This window comes from Lepidochelys kempii, chromosome 10, assembly GCF_965140285.1.
Source record: "Lepidochelys kempii isolate rLepKem1 chromosome 10, rLepKem1.hap1, whole genome shotgun sequence".
Classification (NCBI taxonomy): Eukaryota; Metazoa; Chordata; order Testudines; family Cheloniidae; genus Lepidochelys; species Lepidochelys kempii.
In genome coordinates, this window is record NC_136389.1 from 58,190,231 (window position 1) to 58,214,415 (window position 24,185).

Consider the following 24,185-nt stretch of genomic DNA (forward strand, 5'->3'; position numbering starts at 1 on the left):
TAGATCTTCAAATTAGCGACACTGCTATGGGTACCCACATGGCCCCACGGTATGCCAACATTTTCATAGCTGACTTAGAACAACGGTTCCTCAGCTCTCGTCCCCTAATGCCCCTACTCTACTTGCGCTACATTGATGACATGATCATCTGGACCCATGGAAAAGAAGCCCTTGAGGAATTCCACCATGATGTCAACAATTTCCATCCCACCATCAACCTCAGCCTGGACCAGTCCACATAAGAGATCCACTTCCTGGACACTATGGTGCTAATAAGCTATGGTCACATAAACACCACCCTATACCGGAAACCTACTGACCACTATGCCTACCGACATGCCTCCAGCTTTCATCCAGACCACACCACATGATCCAGTGTCCACAGCCAAGCCCTATGATACAACCACATTTGCTCCAACCCCTCAGACAGAGACAAACACCTACAAGATCTCTATCAAGCGTTCTTACAACTACAGTACCCACCTGCTGAAGTGAAGAAACAGACTGACAGAGCCAGAAGAGTACCCAGAAGTCACCTACTACAGGACAGGCCCAACAAAGAAAATAACAGAATGCTACTAGCCATCACCTTCAGCCCCCAACTAAAACCTCTCCAACGCATCATCAAGGATCTACAACCTATCCTGAAGGATGACCCATCACTCTCACAGATTGTGGGAGAGAGGCCAGTCCTTGCTTACACAGACAGCCCCCCAACCTGAAGCAAATACTCACCAGCAACCCCACACCACACAACAGAACCACTAACCCACAAACCTGTCCTTGCAACAAAGCTTGTTGCCAACTGTGTCCACATATCTATTCAGGGGACACCATCACAGGACCTAATCACATCAGCCACCCTATCAGAGGCTCGTTCACCTGCACATCTACCAATGTGATATATGCCATCATGTGCCAGCAATGCCACTCTGCCATGTACGTTGGCCAAACTGGACAATCTCTACGTAAAAGAATCAATGGACACAAATCAGACGTCAAGAAGTATAACATTCAAAACCCAGTCGGAGAACACTTCAATCTCTTTGGTCACTCGACTACAGACCTAAAAGTGGCAATTCTTCAACAAAAAACCTTCAAAAACAGACTCCAAGGAGAGAGTGCTGAATTGGAATTAGTTTGCAAACTGGATAAAATTAACTTAGGCTTGAATGAAGACTGGGAGTGGATGGGTCATTACACAAAGTAATACTATTTCCCCATGTTTATTCCTCTCCCCTGCCCGCTGTTCCTCAGACGTTCTTGTCAACTGCTGGAAATGGCCCACCTTGATTATCGCTACAAAAGGTTCCGCCCCCCCACCCTTGCTGGTAATAGCTCACCTTGAGTGATCACTCTCGTTACAGTGTGTATGATAACACCCATTGTTTCATGTTCTCTGGGTATATAAATCTCCCCACTATATTTTCCACTGAATGCATCCGATGAATTGAGCTGTAGCTCACGAAAGCTTATGCTCAAATAAATGTGTTAGTATCTAAGGTTCCACAAGTCCTCCTTTTCTCTAAACCTATGGGCTTTCATCCTTTACATTTGTGTTATAGTGTTCCACATAGCCCAGCAGGGCACTGTTTCTTAATTTCCTACATATCTACAATAATATATGGGTCATTCCTTGCTCTAAATGCAAACAAATAACTTTTGCCCAGATGTATGGACATGTTTATAAGTTGCCTTTTCATTAACTGGACTAACTTTTTTCTTTAAAAAAAAAAATGAAGCTTCACCCATATCTTTAGTTTTTTGGTTTTTTTTTTGTATTCTGAGGAATTTGGAATTAATCTTAAAACAAGAAAGAAAAATTAAATTCAATTAAATTGTACTTGCTCCTCATTCAGACATTAACCAAAAACTGGGATGGAGAAAAGTCCATAACGAAGGTAAAAAGTCTGGGTGTCATTCTCAAAATAGCAGTAACTTTGAGATAAAATTTTCTTACAAAACTTTAGGTTAGGAGCATATAGAAGACAAGTGCCCTTTAATAACACTGCAAGTGGTAATATTTAGTATATCTGCAAAAGTAAACATACAAATGTAGAGAAATCCTCACCTTTTTGTATTTGTGTGGATACGTGCACCTTTCAATAGTTCCCTGGGAGGCTCCACGATTAACATTGCCTAGTCGCTCTTCCAAGTGAATCAACTCCTGAAGTCAAGGGATAACCATGGTAAGAACTATGACATATCAGTAGCTAAACAGTTGTTAGTTTTATTCTATCCACAGAATGATATATCAGTCAACACCATTAGTTCTCCCACTTATTCACTCTCAGACAATTTACCTGAGAATGGCAGGATTACAATTAAATCTATGATGTGCAGGAAAAGTTGGGGCTTTCTGAATAAAGATACACAGCACTTTTTGTCGCTTTAAGAGATAGGAAAATATTGTTTTACGCCTAAAAACTGGCAACTGTTTTTATAATCTAGAAATGACTGGTTGGTATGTTCATAAATACTTGTGTGTCTAGTGAGGAAAATATAATTAAAATGCTATTCAAATATATTTGCTTTCTAACAGTCATTAAGGCTTGAAAGAGACAACAGATATACAGTGACTGATTTCTTATTCTCCAGCAATACAAATTTATTAGAACCATGAGCTCTCACTGAAGGTTTTTTTTTTTTCCTCCCCAGTGGACTAGTTCATTAACTCTCTGCATCTGATACCATATTTACAGCTTCAGTTCCTGTACTACATGATAAATTGAGGACAGCACTGTCAAAGTTGCCAAGTTTCATTCTGATGAGGTGGATCTCAGTTGTTTAGAGGCACCAGTACCTTTCACCACTGTCTTGGAATGTATGACATCCTATTTATCGTAACAGCTAGATGTAGTGTCAGTTAATAGCCACCTAATGCCACCTTGTCCAGGAAAAAGGCACCTTTTATTGACTAACTTTTTTCAGTTACAATTCACTCACTTTTAGTATCCATTCTGCTCCTAGTCTGTGATAACAGCCAAAAGTCATTCTAAAAATTAAGGGCATTTTCTATACATTTATTTATTTTACATCCATATGCAGGGCTAATCCTGCAGCGTACCCTCCCCTCATTCCCTCAACACATTTTGGCATATATCTATGTTTATTCTATTACAAACCTCAAAATTGCCCCTGAAAGGGCCTCTGAATGATGTTCCATCCAATCCCGATGAAATGTAACGGATGTGAGGGTAGCCCGCCATGTCTGGAACCTATTCAAATAGCAGACGTAAGTTAAACCTATTCAGAACAGTTTCAGTATTCTACTGTTCATGTTGCAAAATATAAGATCCTTTTGCTTTTATTGAAGTCACTCAGTCTCATCATTTATACTGCCCAACTTTAACTAGCACATACAAATCCAACTAATAAGTACTGAAAAACCACAATGAGCTTCCTTATTTTAGTGCTCTCTAATATAACCAGAAGCAAGAACCCTTATGGGAGACTAGATGCTCTTCTATTATGGTTCTCTCCACCTTCTGCGTAATGTATCAAATACTTTAAACCTTGCCAATTCTCTCACAATCTCAACCTGATCTGTATAATAAACACTCAAATATTTTCGGACTTTGGTAAACCCAACACCTAAAACTGATGTATTAAATCACTATCAAACCTGCTGTAGCATCTCAACCATTAAACTTTAGATATTACATAAAAATCAAGATAAACACTCACTCCATAACAATGGTCAATATTCTGATCTTATCCAAGCAACCTAATACATTTTTGAATACAGTTCTTAAAATTTACAAAGGCAAATCCAAGATATAACACCCAAAGTTTAGGTAAGCCTTTAAAATGCAACCCAAATAACCTAAATTGTAAGCTCCTTGGAACAGGGATTATATGAATGTTTATACAGTGCCTAGCACACTGGGAGCCAATCCCAACTAGTCTCCTTAAGTACTACTGTACTATGTATGAATAACAGTCCTGACCTTATTTTGAAAGCACATCCTTAACACTTTTTATAAAAACTGTTCTTGTCATGGCTTATCAAGAGGATAAAAATAATTCATCTCACCTTAAAAGTGAGCAGCCAAGCTAAAATGAAAACTGAGTCAAGCCCCCAGAATGAGCAATATCTGCCTAAAGATCTTGAGGAGTAGTAAGCACAGAAGTTATGTTTAACTTTATGGAGGGGAAAGCAGTATTTCCAAGAGTCAGCTAGCACCTTCCTGACTGCTGTAAGTAGTGGCTGGTAAGTCTTCAGCAAATCAGTAACGCAAGATGATACCATGGAGAATTTAAACTTTCACTTTTATGCTGAATACTTCCATGACCTTTTTGTTTTTATTAGCGGGAAGTACATTCAAGCAAGGTTTAACAAAGATTTCATTCGATCACTTCTGTTCAAACTTATAAAATATGTAATGTGACTAAGTGGAACTAATCAACGTCACCTTTAAGATAGTTATGGCATGGACAATATGCCATGACAAATCGCTAAACTGCCTCTTTCTAGCCACGATGATTCAAAAATATTTTGTTGTATGGACTGCATAAAAAAAAGCTTTATGGATACGTAGGGCCCTACCAAATTCACAGCCACGAAAAACATGTCACGGACCATGAAATCTGGTCCCCCCCCCGTGAAAACTACTCTTTTGTGCACTTTTACTATGTACTATACCAATTTCAGAGGGGAGATCAGATTTTCTCAAATTGGGGGTCTTGACCCAAAAGGGAATTGCAGGGGAGTTGCAAGGTTATTTTAGAAGGAATCGTGGTATTGCCACCCTTACTTCTGAGCTGCTTTCAGAGCTGCGTGGCTGGAGAGCAGCAGCTGTTGCCTGGGCACCCAGCTTTCAAGGCAGCATCCGCCAAGAGCAGCGCAGAACTAAGGCTGGCAATACCATACCATGCCACCCTTACTTCTGTGCTGCTGCCTTCAGAGCTGGGCGGCCGGAGAGTGGCAGCTGCTGACTGAGGGCCCTGCTTTGCAGGCAGCAGCAGAGAAGTAAGGGTGGCAATACCATACCATGCCATCCTTACTTCTGTGCTGCTGCTGGTGGTGGCAGCTCTGCCTTCAGAGCTGGGCTCCTGGCTGCCCAGCTCTGAAGGCAACACAAAAGTAAGGGTAGCAGTACTGCAACCTACCCTGCAGTAACACCCTCCTCCCCTTCAACCATCCCACAACTTCTTTTTGGATCAGGACCCCGATAATTACAACACAGCGATCGGATTTAAATAGCTGAAATCAGGAAATTTACTATTTTTTAAATCCTATGTCCGTGAAATTGACCAAAATGGACCATGAATTTGGTAGGGATCTATGGATAGGTAACTTTAAATGCTTTGGCAACAGCAACAATGATTTTATTTGTACCAGTTCACTTTGAGAATATATTTTTTGTTTAAATATTTAAGTGTGCTTATCAAGTAATGAGATAGGAGTTGTTGCCAATGTAAAAAAAAACAAAAAAAACACCTCACACTCATACATGGTATACTGGAATATTTACTATAAATTGACAGGCCTCCCAGTGCCAGGCTTCCAGGGGAGCATAGCATAGAAGGAGAGTTCTCTGTAAATATGCAACTGAACAGGAACCTCAGACTAGCAAATATTTCAAGACTAATATAAGGTAAAAAGTGCATGCCCCCATCCTCAATTCTTATTAACAAGGAGACTCAAAAGCCTAGAAGGTATGATTCCAGAGTGGATCCGTCTACGGGTATGTCTACACTACGAAATTAGGTTGATTTTATAGAAGTCGATTTTTAGAAACTGATTTTATATAGTCGATTGTGTATGTCCACACTAAGCGCATTAAGTTGGCGGAGTGCGTCCTCACTACCGTGGCTAGCATTGACTTACAGACAGGTGCACTGTAAGTAGCTATCCCACAGTTCCCGCAGTCTCCGCTGCCCATTGGAATACTGGGTTAAGCTCCCAATGCCTGATGGGGCAAAAACATTGTTGCGGGTGGTTTTGGGTACATGTCAGCAGGCCTCCCTCCCTTCGTGAAAACAATGGCAGACAATCGTTTCACGCCTTTTTTCCTGGGTTACCTGTGCAGACGCCATACCACGGCAAGAACGGAGCTCGCTCAGCTCACTGTCATTGTACATCTTTGAGTGCTGCTGGCAGACGTGATACTGCATTGCTACTAACAGCTGTCGTACGTCTCCTGGGTGCTCCTGGCAGACCTCAGTGAGGTCGACCAGGGGCGCCTGGACAGACATGGCTATCTTCCTCTTAGAGCACTGAATGGGAGCCAGAGACTCTAGATCATTCTTTTCTTTAAGTTTTGACTCATGGAGATTCAGTCCTGCTTGGAATATCATGCGGGCTGGAGGCTTCTGCCTCAGGGTGCTCTCCCAGCCACTAGCACCGTGCGGTCGCACCTACCCCAGCCTACCCCTTGCTCCCATGGCTCACGAAGCCTGGACGGTAGTAAGGAGCAGTTCAACTATAGGCTGAGCAAGAGCAGAATGGTGGTTGAATGTGCCTTTGGACGTTTTAAAAGCTTGCTGGCGCTGTTTGGTGACTAGGTCAGACCTCAGTGCAACCAACATTCCCATTGTTATTGCTGCTTGCTGTATGCTCCATAATGTCTGTGAGAGTAAGGGGGAGACGTTTATGGAGGGGTGGGAGGTTGAGGCAAATCGCCTGGCGTCCGATTTTGAGCAGCCAGACACCAGGGCGATTAGAAGAGCACAGCAAGGCACTGCGCATCAGAGAGGCTTTGAAAACCAGTTTCATGACTGGCAAGGCTTTGGTGTGACAGCTGTGTGTGCTTCTCCTTGATGCAAACCCGCTGCCTTTGTTGATTTTAATTCCCTGTAAGCCACTCTCTCCCCTTCGAAATAAAGTAACTATTGTTTTGAAACCCATGCATTCTCTCTTTATTAATCAAAAAAAAAAAAAAAAAGATAACGGACAAGGTAGCCCAGGTGGGGTGGGGGAAGAGGGAAGGACAAGGCCACATTACTTATTGTAGCCACACTAAAAATCAAACTGTTTGAATGACAACCTTCTGTTGCTTGGACCATCCTGTGGAGTGGAGTGGCTGGGTGCCCGGAGCCTTTCCGCCCCGTATTCTTGGGCGTCTGAGTGAGGCGGCTATGGAACATGGGGAGGAGGGCAGGCAGTAAAACAATGGATGCAGCGGGGGTCTGTGCTCTTGTTGGCTTTCCTGCAGCTCCAACAGACACTTCATCATGTCCGTTTGCTCTCCCTTTAGCCTCAGCATTGCGTCCTGCCTCTGCTCTTCGCGCTCACTTAATTCTTCCCTGGCCTCTACCACTGAATGCCTCCATGCATTAAGCTGTGCCCTATCTGTGCGGGAGGACCACATGAGCTCGGAAAACATGTCATCACGAGTGCTTTTTTTCGCCTTCTAATCTGCAATAACCTCAGGGATGGAGATGATAGGGGGAGTGTAGAAACATTCTATGCTCTACGATTCTAGGGCAGGGGGGACTGGATGCTCACCTGTGCTGCTGAAAGAAAAGGAGTACTTGTGGCACCTTAGAGACTAACACATTTATTTGAGCATAAGCTTTGTGAGCTACAGCTGCAGATGCACTCAGTGGAAAATAGAGTGGGAAGATTTATATACATAGAGAACATGAAACAATGGGTGTTACCATACACACTGTAACAAGAGTGATCACTTAAGGTGAGCTATTACCAGCAGGAGAGCGGGGGTGGGGGTGGGGGGAAGAAACCTTTTGTAGTGATAATCAAGGTGGGCCATTTCCAGCAGTTGACAAGAACGTCTGAGGAACAGTGGGGGGTGGGGGGGAGGGAATAACCATGGGGAAATAGTTTTACTTTCTGTAATGACCCATCCACTCCCAGTCTCTATTCAAGCCTAAGTTAACTGTATCCAGTTTGCAAACTAATTCCAATTCAGCAGTCTCTCCTTGGAGTCTGTTTTTGAAGTTTTTTTGTTGAAGAATTGCCACTTTTAGGTCTGTAATCGAGTGACCAAAGAGACTGACGTGTTCTCCGATTGGTCTTTGAATGTTATACTTCTTGACGTCTGATTTGTGTCCATTTATTCTTTTACATAGAGACTGTCCAGTTTGACCAATGTACATGGCAGAGGAGCATTGCTGGCACATGATGGCATATATCACATTGGTAGATGTGCAGGTGAACGAGCCTCTGATAGGGTGGCTGATGTGATTAGGCCCTATGATGGTGTCCCCTGAATAGATATGTGGACACAGTTGGCAACAAGTTTTGTTGCAAGGATAGGTTTGTGGGTTAGTGGTTCTGTTGTGTGATGTGGGGTTGCTGGTGAGTATTTGCTTCAGGTTGGGAGGCTCTCTGTACACAGGGACTGGCCTGTCTCCCAAGATCTGTGAGAGTGATGGGTCATCCTTCAGGATAGGTTGTAGATCCTTGATGATGCATTGGAGAGGTTTTAGTTGAGGGCTGAAGGTGATGGCTAGTGGCATTCTGTTATTTTCTTTGTTGGGCCTGTCCTGTAGTAGGTGACTTCTGGGTACTCTTCTGGCTCTGTCAATCTGTTTCTTCATTTCAGCAGGTGGGTACTGTAGTTGTAAGAACGCTTGACAGAGATCTTGTAGGTGGTTGTCTCTGTCTGAGGGGTTGGAGCAAATGCGGTTGTTTCGTAGGGCTTGGCTGTAGACAATGGATCATGTGGTGTGGTCTGGATGAAAGCTGGAGGCATGTTGGTAGGCATAGTGGTCAGTAGGCTTCCGGTATAGGGTGGTGTTATGTGACCATAGCTTATTAGCACTGTAGTGTCCAGAAAGTGGATCTCTTGTGTGGACTGGTCCAGGCTGAGGTTGATGGTGGGATGGAAATTGTTGACATCATGGTGGAATTCCTCAAGGGCTTCTTTTCCATGGGTCCAGATGATGAAGATGTCATCAAACTAGCGTGAGTAGGGGCATTAGGGGACGAGAGCTGAGGGAGCGTTGTTCTTAGTCCGCCATGAAAATGTTGGCATACTGTGAGGCCATACGGGTACCCACAGCAGTGCCACTGATTTGAAGGTATACATTGTCTCCAAACGTGAAATACTTATGGGTGAGGACAAAGTCACAAACTTCAGCCACCAGGTTTGCCGTGACATTATCTGGGATACTGTTCCTGACGGCTTGTAGTCCATCTTTGTGTGGAATGTTGGTGTAGAGGGCTTCTGCATCCATAGTCGCCAGGATGGTGTTTTCAGGAAGATCACTGATGGACTGTAGTTTCCTCAGGAAGTCAGTGGTGTCTCGAAGATAGCTGGGAGTGCTGGTAGCATAGGGCCTAAGGAGGGAGTCTACATAGCCAGACAATCCTGCTGTCAGGGTGCCAATGCCTGAGATGATGGAGCGTCACGCTGACCAAACAGGAAATAAAGTACCCAGGGCTTTTCCTGTGTACCTGGCTAGTGCATTGGAGTTCAAAGTGCTGTCCAGAGCAGTCACAATGGAGCACTCTGGGGTAGCTCCCGGAGGCCAATACAGTCAATTTGCGTCTGCACTACTCCAAATTCGACCCAACAAGTTGATTTTCGCGCTACTCCCTTCACCAGGGAGAAGTACAGAAGTCAATTTTAAGAGCCCTTTAAGTCAACGGAACGGGGTTGGTTGTGTGGATGCATCCATTTTAAAATCGACCGAACGTGACTAAATTCAACCTAACCCCGAAGTGTAGACCAGGGCTAAGTGTATGCCGCTAAATTGTTATGTAACATTCACGATGAATTGTTTACAAAGGTTACTTACCAGTAAATGTAACTCAGTATAATTGCCAGTATAAAGCTAAATTTGTTTGACGTGCATACATCTATCTGCAGAACTGATCCCTCCATCCCTCAAAAAAGCAGCATCTGTTGGAGAACCACATATATTTCCCTCACAGATCTGATAGTTTGAACATGACAATATAAAGAGTTTGGCTGTGACTTAAAAGAGGGGGAGTTTGGGGGGAGGGATGTCTATGAGCAATTATTTGGATCGACAATAGTTACTGGTAATCTCTGATTCATTAAAACTGGGTTATTCCTCTTCCTTTTACAAGTATGGAGGCTTTTTGGTGGTGTGGTTTTTTTTATTTGTTTTTGTTTTTTTAAAATAACCTCTCTAGCTTCCACTTGATGACATTACATTATGAGCTGTTCTGAGAGCCAATTGCTTCTCTAACTCCCTAGTGTCTTGTCTCCACAAATGAAAAGAGGGGGGAGGGCAGGCCATAGCGGAGCCTCCTATCTTCCAGGCAGAAGCTCTTTCCATTGTCATTTTTAACTCCTCCTTCCACCCCCACCCTGGTGTCCCTCCCAGATTTGAAAACTGGAATCTACAGCAAAACAATATTTGATGAGAAAACACAGCAGTGGAGTCCTCCCTGCTAAAGCAAGGGTGGAGATATGGGGGGGGGCGTGGCATATTGCCCCACCCAAACCACATTTTTCCACTCCCCTCTGGACCCTGGAGCACAGCCTCAGGGCACACAGCCCTATCCACTTGCCCTGCCTGACAGAGCCTGTGTGGAGAGCATAGGGTAAGGGTCTGGAAGACAGGGATTTGGGGGGAGGGGGGGGATGGATGGAGAGCTGGGGTCAGGGGAGCAGCAGAGGAAAAGCTGGAGGGTTTCCTCCTCCCTTCCTCAGCTGGTGGCAGGGGAGGGGGGGTTGCTATTTTGCAGTGGAAAGTATCGGGGACAATCCCCAGTGCAACGAGCTATCCTCTCCATCTCAGTTGCTGGCAATGGGATGTGGCTGTGCTGTTTTGCAGTGGGAGGATCAGGGGACCCTGCTCCCCCAGGCACTGACCTGTCCCCCTTCCATCTCCACTGTCCGTTGTAGGAGCCTCCTCCCTCTATTGCAGTCCACGCAGGGTGCCCTCCCCAGCCAGCCATCCCTGTCCCCTGCAGCCAGGCTTGCTCAGCCATTTTGCCAAAATGGGGGCTCCCATGACAAACCCAGGGTTCCCCTGCCCCACTCCCCCCAAGCATGGGGTTCCCTCTTCCCTCTCCCTATCCTCTCCATCATCTCCTGTTTTTATTTACTGATATATGCATGATTAATAGTAGCATTCCACTATCTCTTCAAGGGGCAGGTCATAGATGGGGGCAGCAGCAAAAGAATCAGTTTATCAGGCAGGGTAGCCCAGTACATTGGGGGTTGCTCTGTCATTGCTGAGGTGGTTAGTAGAGCTGGCTGGAAATTTCCAGATGAGAGTTTCACTGGAAAATGCCAATTCACTGAACTCAAGCTGTCTCATGAAAGTGAGTTTTACTTGGTGCGCTGCTGGTGATACCAGACTTACACGGTCTGTACAGCTTTGGAGCCGCCCCATCATGCGGCATGGAAGCCCTAAAACCAGTTCAAGCTGGGGCTCAAGAGTTTCCTGGATTCCTGCTGCAGAGCCAAGAGGTCCTGGGACAGGTTTCCTGAACATCTGAATCTAAGTGTTAGGAGCTTTGTAACATATTTTGTCTACATCTAGCCCTTCTTACAGCACCTTTCCAATTCCTTAAGTGCAGAGACACCCACAGGAGACAAACAGAATGATATGTTGTTTCAGTTAATCTCTTATTTTAAAGATAGACAGGAGTTCCCCTTACTTTCTGTGCAAGTGTTTTTTCCTGTTAGCAATTAGACAGGCCAGGAGATTTAGTAAATTTAGAGGGGCTTATCCAACTGTAATCCTGTGTAATTTTTTTTTTCCAGCTCAGGTGATTCTCAGGCCTTCAGGACAGTTTTCTGCCCCAAAAGTTAAATTGGTTCAAGTGAAAGCTATGTATTCTAAGCCCTTGCACAACTAGGACAATCAGTTGCACACTTTAAATATGGTTCAGACATTCAAATTGTTTATGAAAAAACTACTTGAAGAAAATTAAATTTATGATTAGACTGCTGACTAAAGGGGCATGAAGAGCATCCATATCCACTGTTTCCAGCTAGATATAGTCAGGAGTTTGCCAGGCTTAAAAACTGTTCATAAAAGATCCCTCCTTCTGTGAAGGCTCACTCAATCAGGGAGGTGGTCATTAGATAGGAAAACAGCACAGTGCTTCATTCAGATAGTTTTGCCATATTGCTACCCCGGACTTTCGTGATATAATAAGAATACACTGAATTAAAATAGATGTTTAGTCTGAAGAAGCTCTTAAAAATGAGATTCTGTCTTCCCTCTCTCAATCTGCCTTAATTAAAACCCCTTCATATGGTAGAGGGAGGAAGGAAGAATTAAAAAACAAAATAACTCCCTGACACTGAAATAAAAGCAGTTTTTCCTTTTGATTCAGCTTTCTTGATTTCTAAGTTTCCCTTCCACTTGTGGAGATTTGTTTTACTGCTGCCTACTTCCCAGCTGTAATGGATCATAGAGTATCATGTGCCCATAAGGGTCAAAAGTATAATTTACTTACCTACTAGTAATTTCCCCACCCTTTTCTGAAGTAGGCCCCTGGTGCTCTTTGAAACCCCTACCCAGGGAGACACCTAATTTGCATGTATTCTAGTTGGAAGGGAAATCTCAGTCCTTCTGTCACAGTTACATGGTGATCTGAGTTTTAGTCCCCCTTTTTGTCCTTCTTCAGAGCATTCCTCAGGCAATGCATAAAGTGGTCTGAAAAAAAGTGAGGGGAGCAGCAGCTTTGGTAAGATAGTTCTTAAAGTGTGTTTTTCAGCAACCAGCTTGATTTTAAAAGAATAAATCTGCTGGGTCTGTGACACCCCCCGCCTCACACCACTTTAATCACTGCCCTCAGGTGACAGGCCTGGTTTTCTTCACCTCTCTCAAGGGTGGAACCATGTGGTTTAACCACTCTGGGACAGGATCTCAGAGTCAATACAGAAGCTACCAATCTATTGAAGCTACAACATCCTAGAAGATGAAGCCAATGTCAGTTGCAGACTTGGTAGCAGAGAACCCTCAAAAGCCTGACACAATGGCCAAAAAAACTAATGGGTTGAAGAGGTATGACAAAGACAATGGTTCTGAATACTTCTACAGCACAGAGGAAATTTCTAGAACAGAGTTTCTCAAACTGTGGTCCGTGGATAGTTTCCTCTAAGGTGTGCGCCTGGGTGGCCGCACAAAAGAGAATGAAGGGCCACCCACCTAATTAGTGGAGCAGCACAGGCGGGGCTCCACTAATTAGGTGCCTGGACCCTGGAGGAGGAGACGCACATGTAAGGTGAGATGGTGGCCTTGGGGGGAATAGGGGGAGGGGGCACTGGGGTGAGAAGAGGCGGTGGGGGGAATTTGGGACATGCAGGACTGCGGCAGCCAGAGAAAGAGATGACTTTCCCCAGCTCCAGGGCTGTGGCTGCCCAGGAAAGACAGCCCTCCTTCCCAGCCCCAACTCGGAGCTGCTGCGGTGGGGGGAAGAGAGACCCTTTTCCTTCCCAGCTCCAGCTTGGGGGCTGCCATGGCAGGGTAGAGAAGGCACATCCATTGCATTAGAAAGGTAAGACTAATGATATTAAAATGAGTTGTGTACTTTTATCTATAGAACAAAAAACAATTATTATGTATTTTTTATATAGCGCTTTTATCCAAAGTGCTTTACAATAGTTAGCTAACCATACAAACAACATTTGGAAAGATCATTAAAGTGGTCCGCCAAGACCCTTGGCAATTTTCAAGTGTTCTGCAGAAAAAAAAGTTTGAGAACCACTGTTCTAGAACCTGAGCCGCTACATTGCCTACCCCTCTACCAGCAGATATGTTCTTCCGTCTCTTATAAGAAGATCCTCTGCAAAGCCTTATAGATCAAAGAGCCCTGGAAAGGGCATCTTTGCACCATCTGGGATAGTGAGGAATCCAAACCCTGAATCCAGGTCTCTGATCTTACAAGCAGATGAACCCCAAGAGACAGTGCAAGCTCCACTGAGATTCAACAAAGAGGAAGAATCAGAAAAATAGGTGTAATAGGAGAGAGCAGAATCTGCCAAGAATTGCTGCTGCTGGCAGGGGGAGAAGAGTTACTAAACAGAGCATCAAGAACGGGAGTAGTTGTGGCACCTTAGAGACTAACAAATTTATCGGAGCATAAGCTTTCGTGGGCTACAGCCCACTTCATCAGATGCATTCAGTGGAAAATATAGTAGGAAGATTTTAAATACACAGAGAACATGAAACAATGGGTATTACCATACACACTATAACGAGAATGATCAGTTTAGGTGAGCTATTACCAGCAGGAGAGAGGAAAAACAAAAAAACAAAAACAAAACCCTTTTGTAGTGATAATCAAGATGGGTCATTTCCAGCAGTTGACAAGAACGTGTGAGGAACAGTAGGGGGGAAAAATAAACATGGGGAAATCGTTTTATTTTGTGGAATGACACATCCACTCCCAGTCTTTATTCAAGCCTAATTTAATGGTGTCCAGTTTGCAAATTAATTCCAATTCAGCACTCTCTCCTTGGAGTCTGTTTTTGAAATTTTTTTGTTGTAATATTGCGACTTTTAGGTCTGTAATCGAGTGACCAAAGAGACTGAAGACTTCTCCATTTGGTTTTTGAATGTTATAATTCTTGACGTCTGATTTGTGTCCATTTATTCTTTTACGTAGAGACTTTCCGGTTTGGCCAATGTACATGGCAGAGGGGCATTGCTGGCACATGATGGCATATATCACATTGGTAGATGTGCAGGTGAACGAGCCTCTGATAGTGTGGCTGATGAGATTAGGCCCTATGATGGTGTCCCCTGAATAGATATGTGGACACAGTTGGCAACGGGCTTTGTTGCAAGGATAGGTTTCTGGGTTAGTGTTTTTATTGTGCGGTTGCTGGTGAGTATTTGCTTCAGGTTGGGGTCTGTCTAAGCATGAAAGCTTATGCTCAAATAAATTTGTTCGTCTCTAAGGTGCCACAAGTACTCCTGTTCTTTTTGCGGATACAGACTAACATGGCTGCTACTCTAAACAGAGCATCAGTAGTCACTAAGGCTATGTCTACAATGGCAATTGAACAACAAAACTTTTGTCTTTCAGAAGTGCTAAAAAAACCCAAACCCTAGAAAACGAAAGTTTTGCCATGACAAGTGCCAGTGCAAACAGAGCGTTGTTGGCAGGAGCACTCTCCTGCCGACAACGTAAATGCCACTCATTGGGGTAGAAGTATTTTATCGGCAGGAGAGCCAGTGAACAGCAGCTACACTGCGCGATTTTAGCGGCATGGCTATTGCGACACAGTCCTGTTGCTAAAAGCTGCGTAGTATAGACAGCCTAAAATGACCCTGTATCCCTCTCAATCAGTAAATGACCAGATAGATCCATGGTGTCTCCTATTACTCAAATCTGGAGAGTCTGAAGTTAGGGGTTTGAGGTGGAGAGGAATGTAGATTACTCAAGGCTTCTGAAGCCAGCCTTCAGTCATATTGGCATCTCAAAGCTGCTCTGCACTTCTGCCTTAGGAACTTCAAAATAGAGTTTGGGTCAATCAGGTGCTTGGACTGGGGACATGAGAAACTGAATATGTAAGGCCAATTACAATAGAAAAGCCTTCAACTGGTTCTCAGCCTTTCCTTGATTTGCACATAAGTGCATACAAATAGAGCAGACCCAGGGAAGGTAGGGAAGGTCCCTGTCAAAGACACTTGACCAAGATGTACAGAGACAAGCTGTCTTCCAAGAGGCACATATTCGAATCCTGACTATTACAATGCCATCAGGGCCTAACAGCTGGTGTGGAACTAACCAGGACTGCAGGTACTACTCAGAACGAGTTGTACACTAAACAAAACAGGTAAAAAGCTCCTCAAGGTAAATACAGAAGACTCAAACTTTGAGGTTCTTTATCACAGTAGATTAACAGAAACTGGGTGGGGTCAAGGCCACAGTGCTAATATCCTCAAGTCTGAATGTTTAAATCCATTAGCAAGCATGCATGTGGTCCCAACAAAGACTGCTTTTAGAGAGAGTTTCTGCTTTCCATATAGAGCATACCAACATACCACATGTAGGGACTCTATATTCGCAATCCTTTAAGGAGAAACAAAAAAGTTGATTTCAGGCCAAAAATAAATGTACTTTGAGGCAGTTCTTTTTGTGAAAATCAACCAGCTCTATTACACATTCACACCAGGTTGTCACCTACTGTAGCATAACATTAAGTGATTACGTTGGCAACTGCAGACTGATGAGGGAAAACAGCAATATCTTTCAAGAGCAGCAGAATTCCAAAAGCAACTTGATAGTTTCCATCAAGGCTGGAGTCCAAGGGAACGATCAGTGGCCTTCTAGCCCATTGCCATGCAGTGAGGTTTAGTGCATGTGAAAGTACAATCTTAAAACATATTATGACCAAACTACATAAACAGGGAGCTAAAACAGAGTTTTAAAAATCTATTCCCACAGCTTCTCTCTCTCATCCTCTTTTCTTCATGCTACATGCTAGTCATTCCCAAATCAATACATTCCTGAGCCTGCTTTTATTTACATATTACAAATTAAGTACTTTATTTTAGCAGGGCCATTGCAAGTTTGAGCAAAGAACAGTTTGATTCCGTAATCATAATTTCTGCTGTTTCCTGTTGAATCTTAGTGTTCTTATTTTTAAAAATAAGCTGGAACGAAGATGCATAAAGAACATGAATCTCATTCCCTTTGATGCCTGTATAGGTTACTGGACTATTACAGTAGACATCTGCATTAGGAATCTATGCACTGAAAGTAACTGAAGTTATTCATGTATGTTACCGACGATCTGGTATAAAAAAGAAGGAAGAAAATATAATTGTTTTGTCCCATTGAAGATCATTAACCTAATTTAAAAATCGTATGACAATTAGGATACGTATAGATCAGGAGTGGCCAAACGTTGTTTGTGAGCTGCATGCGTCTCTTTTATAGTTAAAGTGGTGCTCACCCGGGGGGGGGGGGAGAGGAGGAACAGGGGGGAGCTCAGGGCTTCTGCCTTGCAGCACACTGGTGGGGTTAAGGGCTTCCGCTCAGTCAGGAGTGGGGTCTTGGGACTTCAGCCCTGTGAGGTGTGCTACCAGGGCTTTGGGCTTCAGCAGGAGCAGGACTGAAGCCCCCTACCCCCACACCACCCTGCTGCAAGGCTGAAGCCCCAAGCCCGGTCAGGCGCGCTCCGGCTCTTGAACTTCTGAAGATTGTCATATGCAGCTCGCAGGTTCACTAAATATGGCCACCCCAGTATAAATGACCATGCAACACAGATTAAAAACAAATAAAATTATATATATATTACACACACACTTACTTGAATAGACTGTGCAGTAACCAGTGCATTGCTGACCATATTAAAATATGGAATTATACCTACCACTCAAAAAATAAGGTTGCACTATTGACAGAGCTAGCCATCTGTTACTTTCATACATTCCAACAAGTAACTGGTTCACCTCACAGTATGCTAACTGAGCATCAATGCAATAGGAATCTTGATATGTCATTGAAGTAGTGGAAGATTTTACCATGGTAGTTAATTAGCAAAGCCTTAAGCAACATAAGAACAAGTTATAAAAGGGAAGAACTATTATTCCAAAAATTTGCAAGTTCTTTACTCAGCCCTAGTGATTTATAGCAAGGGTGCCTAGGATACCCACTTTTACATGATAAAAAAAATTGAATCAATAAGTAAACAGATGCTTTAATTTAGCAAAACAAGGGAAATTTATGCTCCAACATCAATATTTTTATCTCCCCATGCCACTGTTCTTATGCAACAGAAATTATGTGCTGTATCTCCATTTTAATGATGCCCCTTCATAAGAAATGGTTCACTTGACACCCAAAATTATCTTGAAATATTGTATAACCAAATGAAGAAGTTACTGACCTTGTGCAGTAACAGTTCTTCGAGAGGTGTCCCCCTATGGGTGCTCCCCTGTAGGTGTGTCTGTGTCCCTGTGCTGCTGATCAGAGAACTTTGGTAGCAATCTGTCCTGCCCATGCATGTGCTGCTCCACGCCTGCCACAAGGCTAACCAGCATGCACAGGCAATCCCTCCTCAATTCCTTCTCTACTGCAGAGTCAACTATTAGAACTCCGAAGTACAGAGGAGGTGGGTGGGTCGTGGAGCACCCATATGGACACACATCTCAAAGAACCATCATTATTGCACAAGGTGAGTAACAACTTCTTTGAGTAGTGTCCCTATGGGTGCTCCACCGTAGGCGACTCCCAGGCAGTGCCCACCACTGGGGATTGGGACTTCAAAGTAGAGTCTGATATGGATGATAGTACTGTGGCACTGAATTTGGGATCTGCAACAGAATCGTCCAGGATGGCATTGTGTTCTGCAAAGGTGTGTGCAGAAGTTCAGGTAGCTGCTCTGCAGATTTTTGATATAGGGATACCCTTGGAAAAGGCAATGGATGAGGAGACTGACCTCGTAGAATGCATGCATACTGAAGATGGGGGTTTTGTGTTACACAATTGGTAACAGATTACTACAGTCCAAGACCCAGTTAGAGAGCCTCTGAGCTAAATCTCACCGTACCTTTTGACCTATCTTCAATGGAGAAGAAGAGTCTTGGAGACTTTCTGAAGGCTCTTGTCCTCTCCAAACAGAAGGCCAAGGCTCTCCTCATGTCGAGTGTATGAGGGGAATAGATAAGGTTTGAGATAAAAGTCTGGAGGCTGAATAAGTTGATTTAAGTGAAATGCAGAAGACACCTTGGGAGTGAACTTTGGATTTGGTCTAAGTATGACCTCGTCATGAAGAACACAGTGAAAGGGGGATGCGCCATCAGAGTCGCTATTTCCCCAATCCTTCTGGCAGAGGTGCTGGCGATGACGAATGTCTTCTTCATAAAAAGGTAAGTTAAGGAACAAGTGGCCAAGGGTTCAAATGGTAGCCTAGTCAGACCTTTTAATACTAGGTTGAAATCCTATGGAGGCATGGGAGGTCTGGGTTGTGGGAAGAAGTTTGCTATGCCTTAGAGAAACCTCTTTGTAGTCAGGTGAGAGAAGATTGAATATCATTCTACATGCTAATGGAAGACTGCAAGTGCTGCTAGATGAACCTTCAGTGAACTGAGAGAGTCCTGAATTCCTGAGAGTTAACAGGATCACCAGTAGGATAGATGTATTAGGGATGACACCTTTGGGCTGGAACCAGATCTGGATTCTCTTCCATTTTTGTAGATAGTATGGAGAGTAGTTCCTCTCCTACTGTGCAATAACACCTCCTGTACCTCCTCAGAGCAAGATGTCTATGTGCAGAAGCCAGACTTTGAGCCACAGATTCAGATGGAGAGTGCATCTCTCATTCTGGGATAGAAGGTAAGGAGTGATTGGAAGCGTTACTGGTGGACACGGTGGCAGCTGTGACAGGTAAGGGTACCACGTCTCTCTGAGCCAGGTAGGAGCAATCAGTATGATGTTTGCTCTCTCTTCACTTTCAACAGGACTTTCCATCTTAGGGAAAGGCGTAAAGAAGGTCCTGTCCCATTGAAGGAGGAGGGCATCTCCCATGGAGCAGTACTGTGGACATTTCTTGTTGTGGTAATGAATAGGTCTACTACAGATGTCCCATACTGTCAGAATGTCATGGAGTACCATCAAATCTATCTCTCGTTAGTGATCGTGTGGGAGTTTGCAGCTGAGACTGTCTGCCGTCGTGCTGTATATTCCTGATAAGTATGCTGCCGATATTAAGATATTGTGGGAGATGCACCAGTTCCACAGTTTTGATGCTTCTACACATAGGGAATAAGACCTGGGGCCTCCCTGATCGTTTATGTAAGACACAGAGACCATATTGTTCGTCATGACCCATACGTGCATGTTTTTGATCAGCTGGAGGAAATGAGTGTGCCCATTTCTGATCGCTCCGAGTTTGAGCAGGTTGATGTGGAGGCATGTTTTAGCTGGAGATATTTGCCGTGCATTGTGTGACCATTGAGATGTACGCCCCCATCTCTGAGGGATGCATCGGTGGTCAGGAGTAGAGATGGGGAAGACTGTTCAATCCTGTTTGTTCAAACAGATGTTTACTGGGTCCTTCCACCAGTCCAAGAATTGCTTGACCCTGGTAGGCATCAATAGTCATTTATGTTGTCTCTGTTCGGCCTATAAACCAAACCAAACATGCCTGGAGGCATCTCATGTATAGTCTGCATAGGCAATAACTGATGTGCCCAAAGCTGTGTTCCACAAGAGCTGGAGGCAATGTTTAGCCAAAATTTGGGGGCTGGACTGTACTGTCTCCATCAATGAGGAGAGACTGAGAAATGTTTGATGTGGGAGGAGTGCTTCCGTCTGAATGGAGTCACGGTCGGCTCCTGTGAGAAGGTAGTCATCCAGGTAAGGATAAATCATGATGTCTTGAGAGTATAAGTGGACCGCCAATACCAAGATGACCTTGGAGAATATTCTGGGGGCCGATGAGCGGCCGAAAGGGAGTACTCCATATGGTAGTGGTCTTGGCCTAGCGTGAACCTGAGGTAATGTCTGTGGCTCAGTTATGATCAAGATGTGAAAAATAAGCATCTTGGAGGTCCAGGGCTGAGAACCAGTCTTCTTTTTCTAATGCTGGAATGATCGTAGATAACATGACCATCTTGAACTTCTCAGCCTTGACAAACTTGTTGAGCATTCTGAGGTCCAGTATGGGTCTCCAACCCCCTTTTTTCTTCAGGAAGTAACAACAGTAGAAGCCTCTGCTCCTTAGATGTACGGGCACTGGCTCTATGGCTCCTATGCTGAAGAGGTGGTTAATCTGCTGGTTTAGCAGGTGTTGTGAAAAGGATCCCTGAAGAGGATGGGGAAAGGGGTATGGGAAGGGGGAGGGTGGAGAAATGGATGCAGTGTTCATCTCAGATGATCTCCAATGCCCATTTGTTGGCAGTTATCCATTCCCAGGTGCTGTGGAACAGGGTGAGACTATCTCCAAAGGGATGGGTGGGGTTTTCTAGCATGAGTGTTCTACAGCACCTCAACGAACACGTCAAAACTGTCTCTTCAAGGTAGAGAACTGAGAAGAAGTTTGCTGAGTTCCCGACATCTTTCGTCTGGAGAACCTGGGCTTCTTCCTCAGATTCATAAGATCTCTGTGTATATTAACGTGGATAACTGAGATGAATATTGTGAGCAAGACTTGAATGGTGGCTGAGGGCTGTACTTTCTTTGGTACCCAGGTGTATAGATCCTAAGGGATTGAAGAATGGCCCTTGAACCTTTTAACGTGTGGAGGGAGGCATCAGTCTGTTCAGCAAATAATTTTGTCCCCTCAAAGGGGAGGTCCTCCACCACTGTTTGGACTTCCTGGGGGAAGCCAAAGAGATGAAACCACGAGGCCCATCTCATCACAATGTCAGTCTAAATAGAATGTGCCACTGTCAGCTGCATCAAGTGCAGACTGGAGAGACTTTTTGCCACCAGCTGGCCCTCATTAATTAAGGTTTTAAATTGGTCCTTGTGAGAATAGGGGAGTTGTTCAATAAAAGAACTAAACTTCACATAGTTCTGATACTCATATTTAGCCCACAAGGCTTGATCGTTCGCCACTCTGAATTGAAGGGTAGCTGAGGAGGAGGCCTTCCTGCCAAACAAGTCCAGGTGCTTCCAGTCCCAGTCATAAGTGATGGACTTAAAGTGGTGTTGGTGGCATTTAGAGTTAACTGTGTCCACAATGATCGAATTGGGAGTCAGGTGCAAGAACAGGAATTCCATGTCCTTTCTGGCACATATTTCTTGTCTGCCCTCTTACAAGTTGGTAGGACGGACGTGGGGGTCTGCCATATCGTGTCAGCAGGGTCCAGTAGATCCTCATTAATAGGGAGGGCCACTCTGGAGGAGATGGAGGAATGCAGAATGTCCACCAGCTTATGACATGACTCAGATACCTCTTGTAAAGGTATATGGAGTGCCTCTGCCACCCCCTGTCCCCAGTCCTGGAACAGTTTAAAGTCATCCTCCATCGATGGCAGAGGGAGCATCACTGTCTCATCTGGTGACGAATATGAGAAAGGGGCTGAAGAAGTGACTTCCTCCTCAACTTTGGCCTCTGGTTCCTCCCTTCCCTGGTCGGGGAGTTGAGGCCCTCGAGACAGCGGCTGAAGGAGTGTACTTCCTTGGCTTCTGATAGGCCATACTAGTAATGATGGAGGCCTGTTGCCTTTGGACCTGCCAGTACAGCCACTGTGATGGTAAGGGGACCGGTGGTTGGTACCGTGGTTGCCCAAACCAGGGAGGTTGTGCGTCAGAGGGTTGGTATGCCCAGTGTCCATAGTGAAACTGGGCTCCATACGGTGGGCGAGAAGAGCATTGGGAAGCTAGGTCCTCTTGGTCAATTTCTGACTCTGATGACAAAAAGGGTGGTGCATGGCAGGAGGTCACTGGTGAGCCAAGGGCTCTGGGTGAACTTGGTACCAGGGCCCCTGTACTGAGCAGAGAAGAAACTGGTGTCAGACACCGAAAAATTCATTGTGCACTGGAAATCTGTTGGTGCAGAGGGCATCGCTACTGGTGGAGCCTGTCAGTGCCAAGAGGCTTGTACCGACAGTCGGAAACACAGACCTGATGGCAAGCTCTGTTACAATGTTGACGACCGTACCAGTCTTCCCTGGGGTGGATCTTCTGTTTCTCACACCCCTGCGGTACCGATACTTCTTTGCCTGTGCCCACTGGGTCTTTAGGCATTCCGACCTGCCCTCTCAGTTCGATACCATGCGTGCCCCGGGTACCAGATTTAGATGGCTTCAGTGCCATCGGTACCAATGATACTGGACAAGCCAGGGATCATTTTCAGCTCAATCGGGGCTTACTACGGGAACTCACAGACCTTTTCTTAGAGGCCTTACCTGAGTGGCTCGCAGGCATATTTCTGAGCTCTTCCCCCTTTGAAGTGGGCAGATACAGTGATGGCTCCCATCGGGACTTCAGAGGCTGAAGGACTGACTCCATAAGTAGGAGTTTGAGCATCAGTTCTCTGTCCTTCCTAGATCTGGGCTTCAGTTGCTGGCACAAGTCCAAAAAGTGACTCAGTTGCAAAGAATCTATCCCAGTCACTGATGAAGTCCTGCAAGCTGGGCATACCCTTATCCAGGAGCGTCCCCTCCCTCAGGGAGTCCACAGAAGACAATTCTTTTAAGGCAACGACCAAAATAAAAGGTAAATGAAGCAAAGAAAGTAGTCTTGTGGCAGGCAGGGAGCAGTGCATGTGCAGGTGGGATGGATTGCTACCGAAGTTCTCCAATTAGCAGAGCAGTGGAGCGCCCATAGGGACACTACTCGAAGAAGAACTAAGATTTAACTCCTACTGTGCTGCAAGATAAACTATAAAATAAGCATCAATACAATTCTCACATGCTGCTTAGAAAGTTAAGCACTGTGACACCAGTTACAGTAAGATCTGAACTTTTAAATCAGATGCAGAGGGTCAATGCATTATTATGCAAGAAACAATTTCATTCAGATGTCTTCCATTTACAAGGCTGAAGTTAGAAATGTTACTGTCCTAAATGTATTTTATTCAATTAATGCAAGTCTGTTCTAGCTTCCCATTTAGTATCAATACATAAAACAATGGAATAGATTTTTCTGCATTTGTTCAGTTGAACCACTATTATTTGTAAAATTCTATACATATCCAATTAAAATGTAACAAACCTTGTACAAAAGAGGATAAATTCTTTAAGAAGTCACAGGTAATGATTAACTACCATATGAGTTTCCACATATTATCTCCTTACCATTAAAGGAAGAGCCCCTATTTGTAAGTGATGAAGTCGAGGAGGTGCATGGTAGTGTGCCAAATGAGGGTGCAATGGGCCTGGAGGATATGTAGCTGCAGCCACTCCAGCTTCAATTCCCAGTTCCCTGTCACATAAGCAAAATTAAACATTTTAGTCTAGTTACGTTTTGCCCTCTAGCTACATCTCTATGGTTTTGGAAATTTATATCATGGCATCTAAAACACACGCTCAAAGGACATTTTAAATAAAAGATTAATTACTTTAAAATAAATATTTTCCATTTAATCAGTTCTGTAATCCCATCATTGGTTCAAATAACGTGTTTGTGACTTAACAACTGGTTTAAAAATTAAATTAAAAAAAATCAGTAAAAATAAAATTAACAACAAATACCAGTACAGACTTAACTTAGAAATCATGTGTTATGCACAACTACTCTATTACTGATTTGGAATCCTGTGTTTTCATACAATAAGTCCTCTGCAGTTCACCATTCCATTAATCACTGTGGTTACAGGAAGTTGCCCAATGAATCTGAGATATTATCCTAGACCTAGGTAGTAAAGTTCTAGAAT

At 44.2% G+C, this 24,185-nt stretch overlaps 1 protein-coding gene across 6 annotated transcripts in view; it reads right to left on the minus strand.

Moving 5' to 3' along the window:
* RNF111 (ring finger protein 111) overlaps window positions 1-24,185 on the minus strand; it is a 91,659-nt gene that overhangs the window by 7,956 nt on the left and 59,518 nt on the right. For 5 of the 6 annotated variants that reach the window (XM_073303734.1, XM_073303733.1, XM_073303731.1 and 2 more), the window contains 3 exons: window positions 23,608-23,734; window positions 3,126-3,218; window positions 2,072-2,167 (listed from right to left, as the gene is read on the minus strand). In XM_073303734.1, the coding sequence (XP_073159835.1) occupies window positions 2,072-2,167; window positions 3,126-3,218; window positions 23,608-23,734 (316 nt within the window). The remainder of the gene's footprint in view (window positions 1-2,071; window positions 2,168-3,125; window positions 3,219-23,607; window positions 23,735-24,185) is intronic. The other variant, XM_073303732.1, reaches the window with a different exon arrangement.